The 12,867-nt window shown below is 40.7% G+C and overlaps 1 protein-coding gene across 4 annotated transcripts in view; it reads right to left on the bottom strand.

Annotated features, from left to right (window-relative positions):
• Nucleotides 1-12,867, bottom strand: part of RHOT1 (ras homolog family member T1) — a 54,374-nt gene that overhangs the window by 34,967 nt on the left and 6,540 nt on the right. For all 4 annotated transcript variants that reach the window (XM_083427494.1, XM_083427493.1, XM_083427496.1 and 1 more), the window contains exons 2-6: nucleotides 9,310-9,368; nucleotides 7,699-7,780; nucleotides 3,927-3,970; nucleotides 1,810-1,863; nucleotides 638-690 (exon numbers count right to left, since the gene is read on the bottom strand). In XM_083427494.1, coding sequence (XP_083283620.1) covers nucleotides 638-690; nucleotides 1,810-1,863; nucleotides 3,927-3,970; nucleotides 7,699-7,780; nucleotides 9,310-9,368 — 292 coding nt within the window. The remainder of the gene's footprint in view (nucleotides 1-637; nucleotides 691-1,809; nucleotides 1,864-3,926; nucleotides 3,971-7,698; nucleotides 7,781-9,309; nucleotides 9,369-12,867) is intronic.

The following is a 12,867-nucleotide window of genomic DNA, read 5'->3' on the forward strand; positions in this document are numbered from 1 at the left end:
TCAAAAAATGAATTAAGTGCACAATAATTAAAAACAAGGCAGCCTTGCAATTTTAAGTAACCTCTGTACAAATTCATGTACTATACATTCACTAAAGTACCCAGTGTATTAAGCATATTCACAAAGTCTCCCCATATAATGTACAAGCTAATTGGAAAATGTCATTTTTAAAACTTTAGGAAACTTAAAAACAGCTTCCTGAAGTGTTTGCCTAAGATATGACCTGATTTAAGCCAAGCAAAGAAAAAATGTTTAGAAGGTAATTTGAATTTATCATCAACCTTCTTCTGAAACACAATTGCAATTTCAGCTTCCAACACTATTCTTCAGATAGCGCAACAGTTTAACTATTTGGGTTTAAAGAAATAAAGTGTTTTGTGAAGCATCTACTGCCCTTAGATAAATAATTGTCAGAACGCTGCAGCTCGCCAGAGACTATAAATATTACGTTCATAACAACAATCGCCCAAATAATAAAAGACAAATACAGTATAAACGCCACATAAAGGAGATCATGAGTGTTTAAGCAGTAAGTGTTTAGGCCTTATTTCATACTAACACTTTTTGCTTCAGCAAAGCTTGTAAAACAGTCTCAGATTTGCATTTAATCTATTTATATTGTTTTTAACTTATGTACCTGCTGTCTTTGTCTGTTCTTTCATTAATGAGAGGAATCCATCGACTTGTTACCTAAATCAACAAATTAGTGTTAATTAATAATATTAGACTGGGCCGTTATTTACATTCAACCTGAAACTAATGCTTTACCACATGCTTTCTGGATTCAATGAGTATTGGAACCCCTTAAAAAGAGTGGCAGACAAATTCCTCCCAAGAATTGGAATAAAATTTGGGAATCCTGACCCTAAAAAACCGCTTCCAGTTTTTAAATGGAAAATGCTTTAAAAGTATTATACAGATGGTATCACAAATGTAAAAAATGTTTTCTTCTATATTGCCCAGTTGTGGGAGGTGTTGCAGTAAATTTGGTACGCACAGTGGTACCTCGGGTTAAGTACTTAATTCGTTCTGGAGGTCTGTTCTTAACCTGAAACTGTTCTTAACCTGAAGCACCACTTTAGCTAATGGGGCCTCCCGCTGCTGCCGTGCAGCCAGAGCACAATTTCTGTTCTCATCCTGAAGCAAAGTTCTTAACCCGAGGTACTATTTCTGGGTTAGTGGAGTCTGTAACCTGAAGCGTATGTAACCCGAGGTACCACTGTATTAGCATTTATGGTGGGAATGCTAGCTGGTACAAGATTTTTGGAATTTAATTTTGACAGAAATGATAAATACTACTAAAGTTTTCCAGAATACTATGGAAACACCAGAAGAATGGAAAAGCAAGTCAAATAGCATACCCCACAACAGGAAACTCAAAGAAGCACAGAAACGTAGTCACTCTCCACCCAGAGAAACTTGTGTTTCAGTGCATTTTATCATTATTTCAGTGCTTTGGAAGTTGGGAGTCCTTCCCTTCTAATGCAGAATGCTCATGCAGTCAGGTTACAAAAATACAAATGCTAGCTTTTTCTATCTCCCACACCCTTCCTTAAATGTAAGCAGGACAGTTGTCTTCCAGGAGGCCAATGCACCAAGGCAGTTGTAATGTACTTTGCAAGACTGAAAATGCTGTATTTGGGGGGGGAGGGAGGGGGATATTTGGCATATGCAGGTAAACCACGTCTTAACATTCAAAGCTTTTCCAAATGAGAATCTGGACGCCTTAAATATAAACTTGCACATTCAAGGGGTCGGCTACGTCATGAACACCAGCTAGAGAACAAAACAAAAATGCTTTCCTCATACCTTTTCAATTGAGTTCTTGTTGTTAACTGCATATACTATGCAGATTACATTCGCCTGGAACAGAGAAGAAATAGCCAGATGAGGACGGTAAGGTTTTCCGAGATTTTAGCACCTAGAAGAACAAATCTTAGCATACATTACGGGTGGAAATGGTAAAAGCTGTGTAACTGTAAGTAGAGGTTTACTTATGAATATGATTCAGTCGACAACTAAAATCAAGATGACACAAATAGACAATATGCATTTATCTGCATATTGGGCTGTAATGAACGTTGTGAGAGTTGAAGACCAGTTTGCAAAACCAATCTTTCCTTTCCTGTCCAGTCCCCTGCAATGCCTTGTATCCCCAGAAAATCTTAAGAGAAAGCCAGAGGTAGGGAATCACCCAAGATCAGGTGCGGGAATCTTGCATTCTGTTGCAGCAAGATTATTCTGCCTAAATTAGGCCAGAAACACCATTAATTGCATTTATCTTTTGTTTATGGATCTCCAGCATGTGCTTCCTTCAACATTTGTCAGCACACACAAAAAGCTGATGGGAAAGACTTTTTCTTCCAAAGGGTTTTGCAAAGATTTATCCAAAAGATGTTCTATAAAGGAGAAGGAAAATATGTTTTCCACACCAGCATCTGGGTTAGCTGTGCCTAAGAGAAAAGGCTTGCTTCTTATGCCTATTGGTTTGGATCCCACAGAGCAACAGCTCAAGCAGAAGGCAGTTGTAATTGTGCATGGGAAAGCCCTAATTGGCGTGTCATGGAATCGCAGAGTTGGAAGGGACCACGAGGGTCATCTAGTCCAAGCCCCTGCAATACAGGAAATCTTTGGCCCAACGTGGTGCTCAAACCCACAACCCTGAGATTAAGAGACTCATGCTCTACCTACTGAGCTATTTTATCATCATATCCTATGCCACACGGGGTGTCCCAAACCTTGGGAGCAATGGTGTGTGCAGGCAGTGAGAAAATTCTGCTCACAGCTCATTGGATCTAAGCCAATATGTTCATGCGGTAAAAAATGGAAAACGCCAAAGATTACTTCTTGCATGGTTCTGGCTTTTAGGCTGGAAAAGCATTTTTTAAAAAAATAAAAGATAGAGCTTTGTTTTGTTTTTTTAAATATTTTTTATTAAGATTTTTACTTAAAGAAAAAAGAAAATAACAAAACAAAAAAACAAAAAAAATACAAAATGACAAAAAACAGCAACACAAAAGAGAAAAGAAAAAAGAAAAAAGCAAGTAAAAACAGTTCCATCTTCATAATATTCCTTACATTTACTTATTTCCCAGACTTCCCCACACCTCCCTTCACTGTATTCCAATTCATATATTTAATCAGCAAATCCCTTCCCTCTATCTTAGCTGATCTTTATCTTAATTTTAATATCTTAAAATATCCTTAATAACTTAATATATTAAATCTTTTAATTTTGCACCTTTTTGCTAATAACCTTTTACGTTCAATCCGATGTCATTCTAACATTCAATAATCTTATAATGTTTCTTTAAATAATCTTTAAATTTCTTCCAATCTTCTTCCACCGTCTCTTCTCCCTGGTCTCTGATTCTGCCAGTCATTTCTGCCAATTCCATATAGTCCATCATAAAAGATAGAGCTTTGAGGACTTGACTTCATCCAACAGCTGGCCTCAATCAAGGCATTTCAGTTTTCAGCCTAGACATAGCCAACATGGTGTTCTCCAGATATTGCTGGAATATAACTCCAGCCAGCCCCAGCTTGTATGGCCAATGTTTTTGGCCATCTCGAAGGCCCCATGTTGGTTACCAGTGATCTAACCCAATGGCAGGAGATAGTGAAGGAGGGAATTTTACAGTCTGAGCAAAGTAACCAGATCATTCTCTGCAGAAATCAACTTGTGCAATCTTATGAACATTACACCACACATATACAAAAAACCAAAATAAACATCAGTCGCCTGTTATTTTACAGGCAGCACCAATTCTCCACACCTGTGCTCCGAGACCTATGCCACTGAATGACTCCAGAGTAAATTAAAGCCAGTCTAGCCTTTCTTAGGTGGAAATAATTTCACTCTGACACTGTTTTACAAGGCAAATATAAAACAAAGCATTTCGGCGCAAAAGGCACATTTGACTCACTTGCGATATTTCATTATGGAGCTGTTCGTCACTTTGTTCAGATTCTGTGCAAAACAAGAGAAGTTTTGTTATTGTTCGTTTGTTCTGTGATGGTGATGATTCAATCAATGAGGTATATGAAAACTGCTAATTAAGTGGAGAAGCATTTGCCAACCGGAATCAAGTTTTCAGCTAAAAATGCATTCTGTCTAAAGCTGACACATTCACCTTTCTTAAAAAGTTTTATATCGCCTCCAGCAGATACCATCATCTCCTCAGGCCTTCTTTAATCAAAGACCAGGTTTCTTACATTTTTTTTTCTTTAGTAGTCTTCACAATGTTTGTGGCTACATTATGCAAGAGGATTTTTTCAGAAAGCAACAGCAATTTTACTACTGTTTTCCAACACAGCCATGAACATATGTGAATGTATGACAGTTTTACTATTTAAAATGTGCATGTTTTATCTCACAGCTTCATTGCACTGGTAAAATAAAGACTTGGGTGCACTCTTCCTGTGTGGTTTTGTCCAAAAACGTGGAAATATCCTTGGCTACATGCTCTTTAGCCTTCAGCTCCCAAGGGAAATCACATGGAAGTGGAAAATAATTTAGATGAGAATGAAAAGTATATACTGTCATTAGGAACGAATGTCACAGAGAAAAGAATTCTTGCAGCACAGTCTCCAAAGCAGTTTCTAAGATGTCTTTTCCTGAATACCATCTTAAGAGCAATGCTGATACAGATGGGGAAGAATCTCTTGTTTTTCTTGCTTGAACAAGACACTGAGTTTTGGAAATGAAGTGTACAGTGGAACCTCGGGTTGCGGACATAATCTGAGACGGAGGCACGTCCGCAACCCGCAGCATTCGCATCCTGAAGCGCCGCGTCTGCACCAGTGCGATTTGGGGCTTCTGCGCATGGACAAAGCACGATTTAGCGCATGCGGTGAAACCTGGAAAAACCCGTCCCGGTACTTCCAGATTTCCCGCGGTCCGCAACCCGAAAACACGTAACCTGAAGCGTTCGTGACACGAGGCATGACCGTATAGGAAAGACAACCGAAAACTTTACAAATTCAAGAAAACTGTCAGGCAAAAGCTGTTTTGCATGGTTAACTGGAACAAGTTTGGGAACTGGGATTTGCAAAGCCTTGGCTTTAAGGCATCTCAGTTAGTCCTACATAATCCTGGCTAGGCTGTAAGCCTCACACTGGCCCCCCAAGTATTGCTGTGGGTGGTGACACAGAAACTTGTGATTATCTATAGCAGGGCTATACCTTTAAAACTAGCTAACCGGGGGGCCACCAGGTGGCGCACTGGAAGATGGCCGACAATAACATCTCTCCGACCCATACGAGGTAATTAAGAGGCTGCTATGAGAAGTATGCAGTCTTCCTACCCCCCCAAGGAGATGGGGGGGGCTGCCTTGCCAGCGGTGTCCACAACGCACCCACGGATTCGAGAAAAGGGGGTGCCGGTCACTTGGCTGAGCCCTTGATGAGGCTGGCTCTTCCTGACGCCGATTCCAATCAGCGTGTGCTGGTTCGCTTTAGCTCGGAATTATAATTGGAAACATACGATTGGAATGAAGCTAAAGCACATACATCAAGCAACGTTCAGGAGATAAGTATGCTGATTAATGGATCTCTGTGACCGGAGTGACGGACTAACCACAAGCAGGAATTCAAGAACTGTGTGGAGTGGATTATAGTTAAAGAGATGATTGGTAAACAACGAGAACGGAGGAAAATTTTATGACGCAGCATAGAATGGCATCTCGCTAAGACAGGCTTGCCTGAGAAAGAAAGACAGGGGGAGGAGAATCAGGACCATTGGAATGAGAATGTTGGTTGGAATGTGATCTTATCCTGACAGAGCCCTCCTGATATACTTGGTAAGCCTGAGAAAATTAAAGGACAGACTGAAGATAAATTTTTTATGGAAGCGTGGAATGGCGGCTGTCCCTGAGCGATATGATCTTTGGAGAGAACAAAACCCACACAGAGGATGCCTGTCTCTAATCTGCTTGTGAAGATCATCAGAGATCGTAAAGAAAGGAATACATGATAATAACAACAAGAAGATGAAGAAAGTAATAAAGGACTATCTGGATTGAAATAGATAGAACTGTTTAATTAAAGCAGCAATATAAGTGATGTTTGGACTCGTTTGGAGCTTGATGTATGGGTACCCCCAATAAAATTTAAAATTTGGCTGTATAATTTGGAACTAATGTGATTTGGATAATGTGATGTGATTGGCCTGTTAATAAAAATTATTTTTAAAAAAACAACAACAAAAAAACTAGCTAACCACTGTGCTTGAGAACACTTTCGCATGTAGCCAGATAATGAATTTTAGCTATAGCCAAAAAGTTATTCCATTCCATTTACATATATACAGCTGGCCCTCCTTGACAACAAGGGAGAGCGTAAAGCTAGTCCTTGATTCACAGGATGGTACTCTGTATGTGCACCTCAACTTTCATTCTGATGGATGCTGCTGCTTTGAATTTTGCATCATCTTTCATTCTTATCCTTAACTATTCAAATAGTTACCGGAGTACAAATGATCCTACAAATGGAATGCCAAAACAGTTAAGCTAAACGCAAGGGCTTGCTTCACTCAGACAAAAAGCATGGGTGGAAATCCTGCTAAGATGGCTGAGAGCTGAACTGCTCCAGATTTTTTCCATAAATTCTCTCACTTCAAACACTCCCGTGATGAGACGATATAGTTGTCAGAGCACTGCTAGAATGGAAACACTGTGCGGTATCCAAAGAACATGTTCCTCTTGGGCAATGTAACTTTTATCTCCTGCATCCACCTATATCTGTTCCCAGGGTTCTTCCAAACCTCAAGAGCAGATTTGAGGAGGGCGTGCCGGGCTGTTGCGCTAGTGAAAATCCTTGCGCTGATGCAACGAGTTAGTTGGATACCGCCCACTTCTCTCAATAAAGCACAAGGGTTTACAGTGCATGTACAAATAGGAAGCATTGCTATTCAACCAATTAAAAAAACACACTTGCTTTACTCCAAGTATTTGGCAGAAGCTAATGTAGTTCTGCAGCTAGCCAGATGTACATTAAATCCATCTTAAATACCAGGTGCCTTGGTAGCTGCAGGCAGGCAGAGAAGCAGCCAGGCACTCTATACCTGGAAGATACTCTAAGAGTTGCCAGGAGCCTTCTCAGCAATCTTCCTGTCCAAGATCTTCCATCTCAGCTACTGCATGACTACAGGCAGCTTCCAAAGAGCACAGACCATATTTCAGGGTAGCTAAGCGACTACTTCCATTTATGTAACAACAACAACAACTTTTGAACTGTCTTCCAAACACATTTCAAAGAGATTTATAAAAACAGCTAAGAGAGTTTTAAAACCAGTAAAAAAACACAACTAAATAACAATACAAAATGTACACCTAAGCCAGGTATCTTTTCATACATCTGAATAAAGGCCTTTTAGCCCCTGGCTAAAAAATTGAGCATTTTCCATCTGTTGGGTTATATGGGTGTTAATAAGGAAAAAAGTGATGTGTGTGGGGATCATGGGAGTGTTTGGGATATTAGTTTATCAGTGGAAGGATGCATGAACTATAGAGGCAGGGAGCCTGTGTCCTCTTTTATGTGTTGATAGGCAGAGGAAGTTTCTTGGTTCTTTAGTTCTCTGTCTTGTAAATGTACTTTTCACCATCTTCCTTTATAGTGTCAGTCAATTATATTGTGATCTCTCTCTCTCTCCCACCACCTTTTCATTTTATAAAACTGTCAAATCATCAGATCCATTACCTGAATAATCCACTATGTGGGTTGGCACTCTCTCTGGGGTAACATCAGCTGGAATGGTGATTTCTTCTGCTCGTGGAGGAACCTGCATTTGCGGAAAAGAAGCATTCTTGAAACTAGCCCAAATGCCAAAGAAAACTTGATAAATACAATCAGAAACCTTTGAAGCAAACGGAAATTTAGCTAACATACTTCAGATCCTTAACACTTGCATGGTTTTACGGCCTCCATCAAGGAAATTCCAAGCCCTTGCATATTTTGCCAAAGCCAAGTTTTGAAATTGAACACTTTGTAATAAATAGTCCAATATATTTTAAATTAATTTCATGGTTTCTATAAACTTCAGCTATGAATCAGTTTGAAGTATTTTTGCTATGTATCCCCCTGATCAATGAATGAACATCACGTTAAACAGGATTGAGCTATGAAATCCCACTAAATATTTAGCATATTGGCTGATGTCCTCAATAGTCTGGAATGAGCAACAGGATGGATCACAATAATGCTATTCTCAGACTAGTCAGTGACTTTGCCAAGTCTTTCACCATCTCTGTAAATTACCATGTAATTTATTATTTACAGAATTTATATACTGCCCTTCTTTTGAAGAAATCTCAGGGTGCTGTACAAGAAAATATCAGAACAAAAACACATTAAAACAACAAAGCATGATACCTTTTATAAAAAAAACAACAAATCACATCAGCAACCCCCATCCATGATACCAAAAACCAGTCAATAAAAATCATCACTAAAAGCTGGGTAGTGAAAGTTCAGCAAATGCTTGGGTGAACTGGCGCTCATTCAACCCAGCATGCTGACAGATTTTATCCTAATGGGAATTATACTAGTATCACCGTGCAGGCTGGTGAATGAAATCGATTGCCAAAGCCAGCAGACAAACAATCAACCAACTTGAAATGTATAAAACAGTAGCAGTGCACCCTAATGGCATAAAGGCCTTTGCATTTTATTTTGCTTTGTGTTTGCAAACATCCTTCTGACAGCTACTGATCTTTATTAAAACATATTTTAATACCTATGTTAAGAGTTTTAGGTGTTTGCAGAGGAGAGAGAAGAAAAGCAGAGTTCGGTCTGGGTATCTGACTGACTAACAGAGCTTGTGGAAGCTGACATTTGTGCCCCATCCTCAGCGCTTCTCAAACAACCTTCCCCTTGTGACTGGGAAGGGCTGCGGCACAGGGGGAGATGGCAAAAAAAGGAGGCAGAGGCTGTTCTCATCATCATCCGTGAGTGGAGCTGAAAGTGTCTCTGCCTCGTTTTCTGCCACCTGCCCCTTACCTGTTCAGTCTTCCATGCCAACTCCCCCCTCATCAACAAAGTTCATCTGCCGCTTGGGGGAAATGTCAGCTTCTGCCACAACTGTGTTGTGTGGACAGATCTCCAGTTTCAATCCTTCAGATTCCATAAAAACAATAACTGCATAATGCATTGTTTGATTTTATGATTTTTCTACTTCTTTTATGGGACTTTAAAAAAAACAAACACTTTTCCTAATGGAATTATCATGCAAACTGTTTATGAAACTGCAAAATGCCTGGAGGATGCTGTTGCTCGGGAAATACAGAGATACCTAAAATAAACACATCTTACCTCTTCGGGAAATTCTTCACTGACAAGAGACATAATAAGTGATGTCTTCCCAACTCTGGCTGTGAAATTGGAACACACACAAATTAGCAGAGGATTTCCATAACCACACATCTTATTCTGGCAGAAGGCCAGAGTGACATGAAGTTTTATTTGAACTGACCAGCAACAAATCTGTAGTGTAGACATGCCCTGCTTGAAGAAAAGATTCTTCTTCTTTTTAAGTGACAGATACAAAAATAAAATGAACAAGGGGCATGGATGATTTCTAGGTGCCTTAGCACAATTCACATAAACAGAGCATCACATGGGAAAGAAAGAAACATTCCTGCTTGAGTATAAATCAAACACTACTCTGTCAAGAACAAAACCCTCGCATTCCCTGAGTTCTGAGTTTAATTTAACAATTGACAAATTAGAGTTTGTCTTACTGAGTGACTATTTTGAAGTCTACTTGGCTTCAGGGATAGTGACCAGCCCTGTCTTCAGGTTTGCAGAAGTTAAATTTCGCCTGCTTCAACACTAGAGAATGGAGTAAATGGCTTTTCAACAAAGGGCAAATTATTATATTTTGGTGCAAAGTTAAACTTTAACAATAAGCAGTACCAAATCTGAACAAATCCTGTGAGAAATACACCAGGGTAAGCATGCAGAATTTTGACTCTTTTTAGAACGTGACAGTAAGGCAGATACTTGGAAAGCCCTTGAGATGTCACAATGCACATTTCAAGGCAAAGACTTCCACACAACCAGGACATGATGAGTCCCAGTTTCTGGATGTCTAACAGGGCTGTGAACAAAACTGGTTCTGTAGCATTTTGCACAAGCGGAGAAAGGGCAAAATGTGGCTTGGGTGCAGAATTCAGCTTTCTCAGCATCTCAATCTTCATTTGATGAAATGGCGGAGTGGGGGGGGGGAGAGACAACTTGTATACTAAAATACCCACAGCGCCACCCGCGTCCCAATGATTTCTATACTTTTAACTTAATCTTAATTTTTAAGACAACAAATATTTGGAGCTTGATAATACTTTTGGGTGGCACTGTGGGTTAAACCACAGAGCCTAGGGCTTGCTGATCGGAAGGTCGGCAGTTCGAATCCCTGCAACGGGGTGAGCTCCCTTTGCTCGGTCCCTGCTCCTGCCAACCTAGCAGTTTGAAAGCACATCAAAGTGCAAGTAGATGAATAGGTACCACTCCGGCGGGAAGGTAAACAGCTTTTCCGTGCACTGCTCTGGTTCGCCAGAAGTGGCTTAGTCATGTTGGCCACATGACCCGGAAGCTGTACGCCGGCTCCCTCGGTCAATAAAATGAGATGAGTGCTGCAACCCCAGAGTCGTCCGCGACTGGACCTAATAGTCAGGGGTCCCTTTACCTTTAATACTTTCAGGAGTAATATCTTTATACAGTATGGACTGTCTCCTCTAAAGAATCTTGTGCAATTCTTCTCTGTTACCAACATTTATCCTCTCTGTGTGATATTTGGCCAGAAGACTACAGCACGTGCCTCTCAGCTGATGCTGCGTTTCAAGTTTAAATAAAAGCTTCTTTCAGCAAAATCTTCACAATGAATTTTGGCATCAATTACATTATGTTTTGGGATTGGCTAGGATCACAGTATCAGGGATAGTTAGGTAGTTAATTATATCCTGGCCCAAAGTACTATTGAACCAAGTATTAGGTTACAAAAATCACCACAAAATCAACTCACAGTAATTCATAAATTTTCAATATAGAATTATGAAAATCCAACAACACAGAGATTTGCCTGAAACCTCCCATTCCAGCTGTCCTTTCTGCTGGCAAATGCAGTGCTATGCCTTTGAGGCATCTTCTCCTCCATTGTTTCACAGCAGGGATGGGAAACCTGTGTTGGACTCCATCAGCCCCACCCAGCAAGCCCACTAAGTCAGGGATGATGGGAGTTGTAGTCCAACAATATTTGGAGGCTTACAAATTCCACATCCCTTCTTTAAAGGCATTACTCTGCCTCCAACCCTGTTCACACAGCTTTTACCACCTCGGGTCTCCAATAAAGATCTGCCCTGCTGCTGCTTCTTAACCATTTCTACCCCTTTCCTAAAATCTGATCCTCTCTCTCTTCAGACATGGGGAATGCCCCTGCGTCTCACACTACTGCCTAATCCGCTCTCCTTCCTTCAGCAATGTCAGTCTCCTTCAGAGCTACAGCTTCTCAAATTTCTTTCAATTATATTCCTAGACACCCATTAGGACCCAGCTGTTAGACCCCCAGACAAGTAAGGCAGCTAGCTTCTCAAGTACTTATTCAGTCAGGTCAGCACATTATTCTTATCAGAAACACTATGAGGATGAGTAGATTTTGTGCCTGGCCTAGGAAATGTGCCATGTTTCTGGAACACATTTGATTTGATCCATGTTTTAATAAGGATGCTATAATAAAAAGGCTGCATTAACTTTTAAAAAAAGGTGAAGTAGCACAGAAAAATGGTAGAAAAAAGAAAGGTCAGCTTTCAATTTGCAAACGTGAACTGTAGTAGCTCGGGAATAGAGAGCTTTCTTCACAAATCCGTAGTTCCTTATTTTAAACAAGGAGCAACAGAGACTGTACATAACAAGCAGTGTCAGCAACCCAGATATATGAGCTAAGGACCAAATGGTTCCTTAAGCCAGGGTTAAAGTTGCCAAAACAGAACACCTAGTTGCCATTTAGGGCCTAGATGCCTCGAAAGTTGCATTTTTCAATATGGCTTTTTGGTTCCTGAAATTAATTCTGATTGTGCAGATAAAATATAACGTACAGGATGTGTTGCTAGTGTGTGAAAACAGTCCAGATCCAAGGTTCCCCAGGCATGCATCTTCACTTGGTTGCAAAGTGGCAGATAGTCAGGTGTAAAATATGCCTGTCCTATTTTGAACGCTGGTAAAAAGACTTGCAGAGACGTGAGTGGCGCTGTGGGTTAAACCACTGAGCCTAGGACTTGCCAATCAGAAGGCGGTTCGAATCCCTGCGATGCGGTGAGCTCCCGTTGCTCGGTCCCTGCTCCTGCCAACCTAGCAGTTCGAAACCACATCAAAGTGCAAGTAGATAAATAGGTACCGCTCCGACGAGAAGGTAAACGGCATTTCCGTGCACTGCTCTGGTTCGCCAGAAGCGGCTTAGTCATGCTGGCCACATGACTCGGAAGCTGTACGCCTGCTCCCTTGGCCAATAAAGCGAGATGAGCGCCGCAACCCCAGAGTCGGCCACGACTGGACCTAACGGTCAGGGGTCCCTTTACCTTTTAACAATACTTGCAGGATGAAGTCTTCAGCTAAACTTTTACTACTCCCTTTTTGGGCCCAACTCCCTTTATATTGGTAGAATTTACTGTTTCTATAAATGCTATTTCAACAAAATCCAGCAACGTGCAAAAGTTAAGCAAATGCAGCATGTAGTCATGAAGCCTCGGTGTGAATTTTATGGAGTTCACCAACAATGCTATGCGTCACAGCTGCAGAAATAAACTCAGCCTCAACTATGGCTATTAGAGAATACTGGAAAAGTAGGAAAACCACCAGGATACGAAATAATATGTACAC

This window comes from Podarcis tiliguerta (assembly GCF_965153285.1).
Source record: "Podarcis tiliguerta genome assembly, chromosome: 2".
In the NCBI taxonomy this organism is placed as follows: Eukaryota; Metazoa; Chordata; class Lepidosauria; order Squamata; family Lacertidae; genus Podarcis; species Podarcis tiliguerta.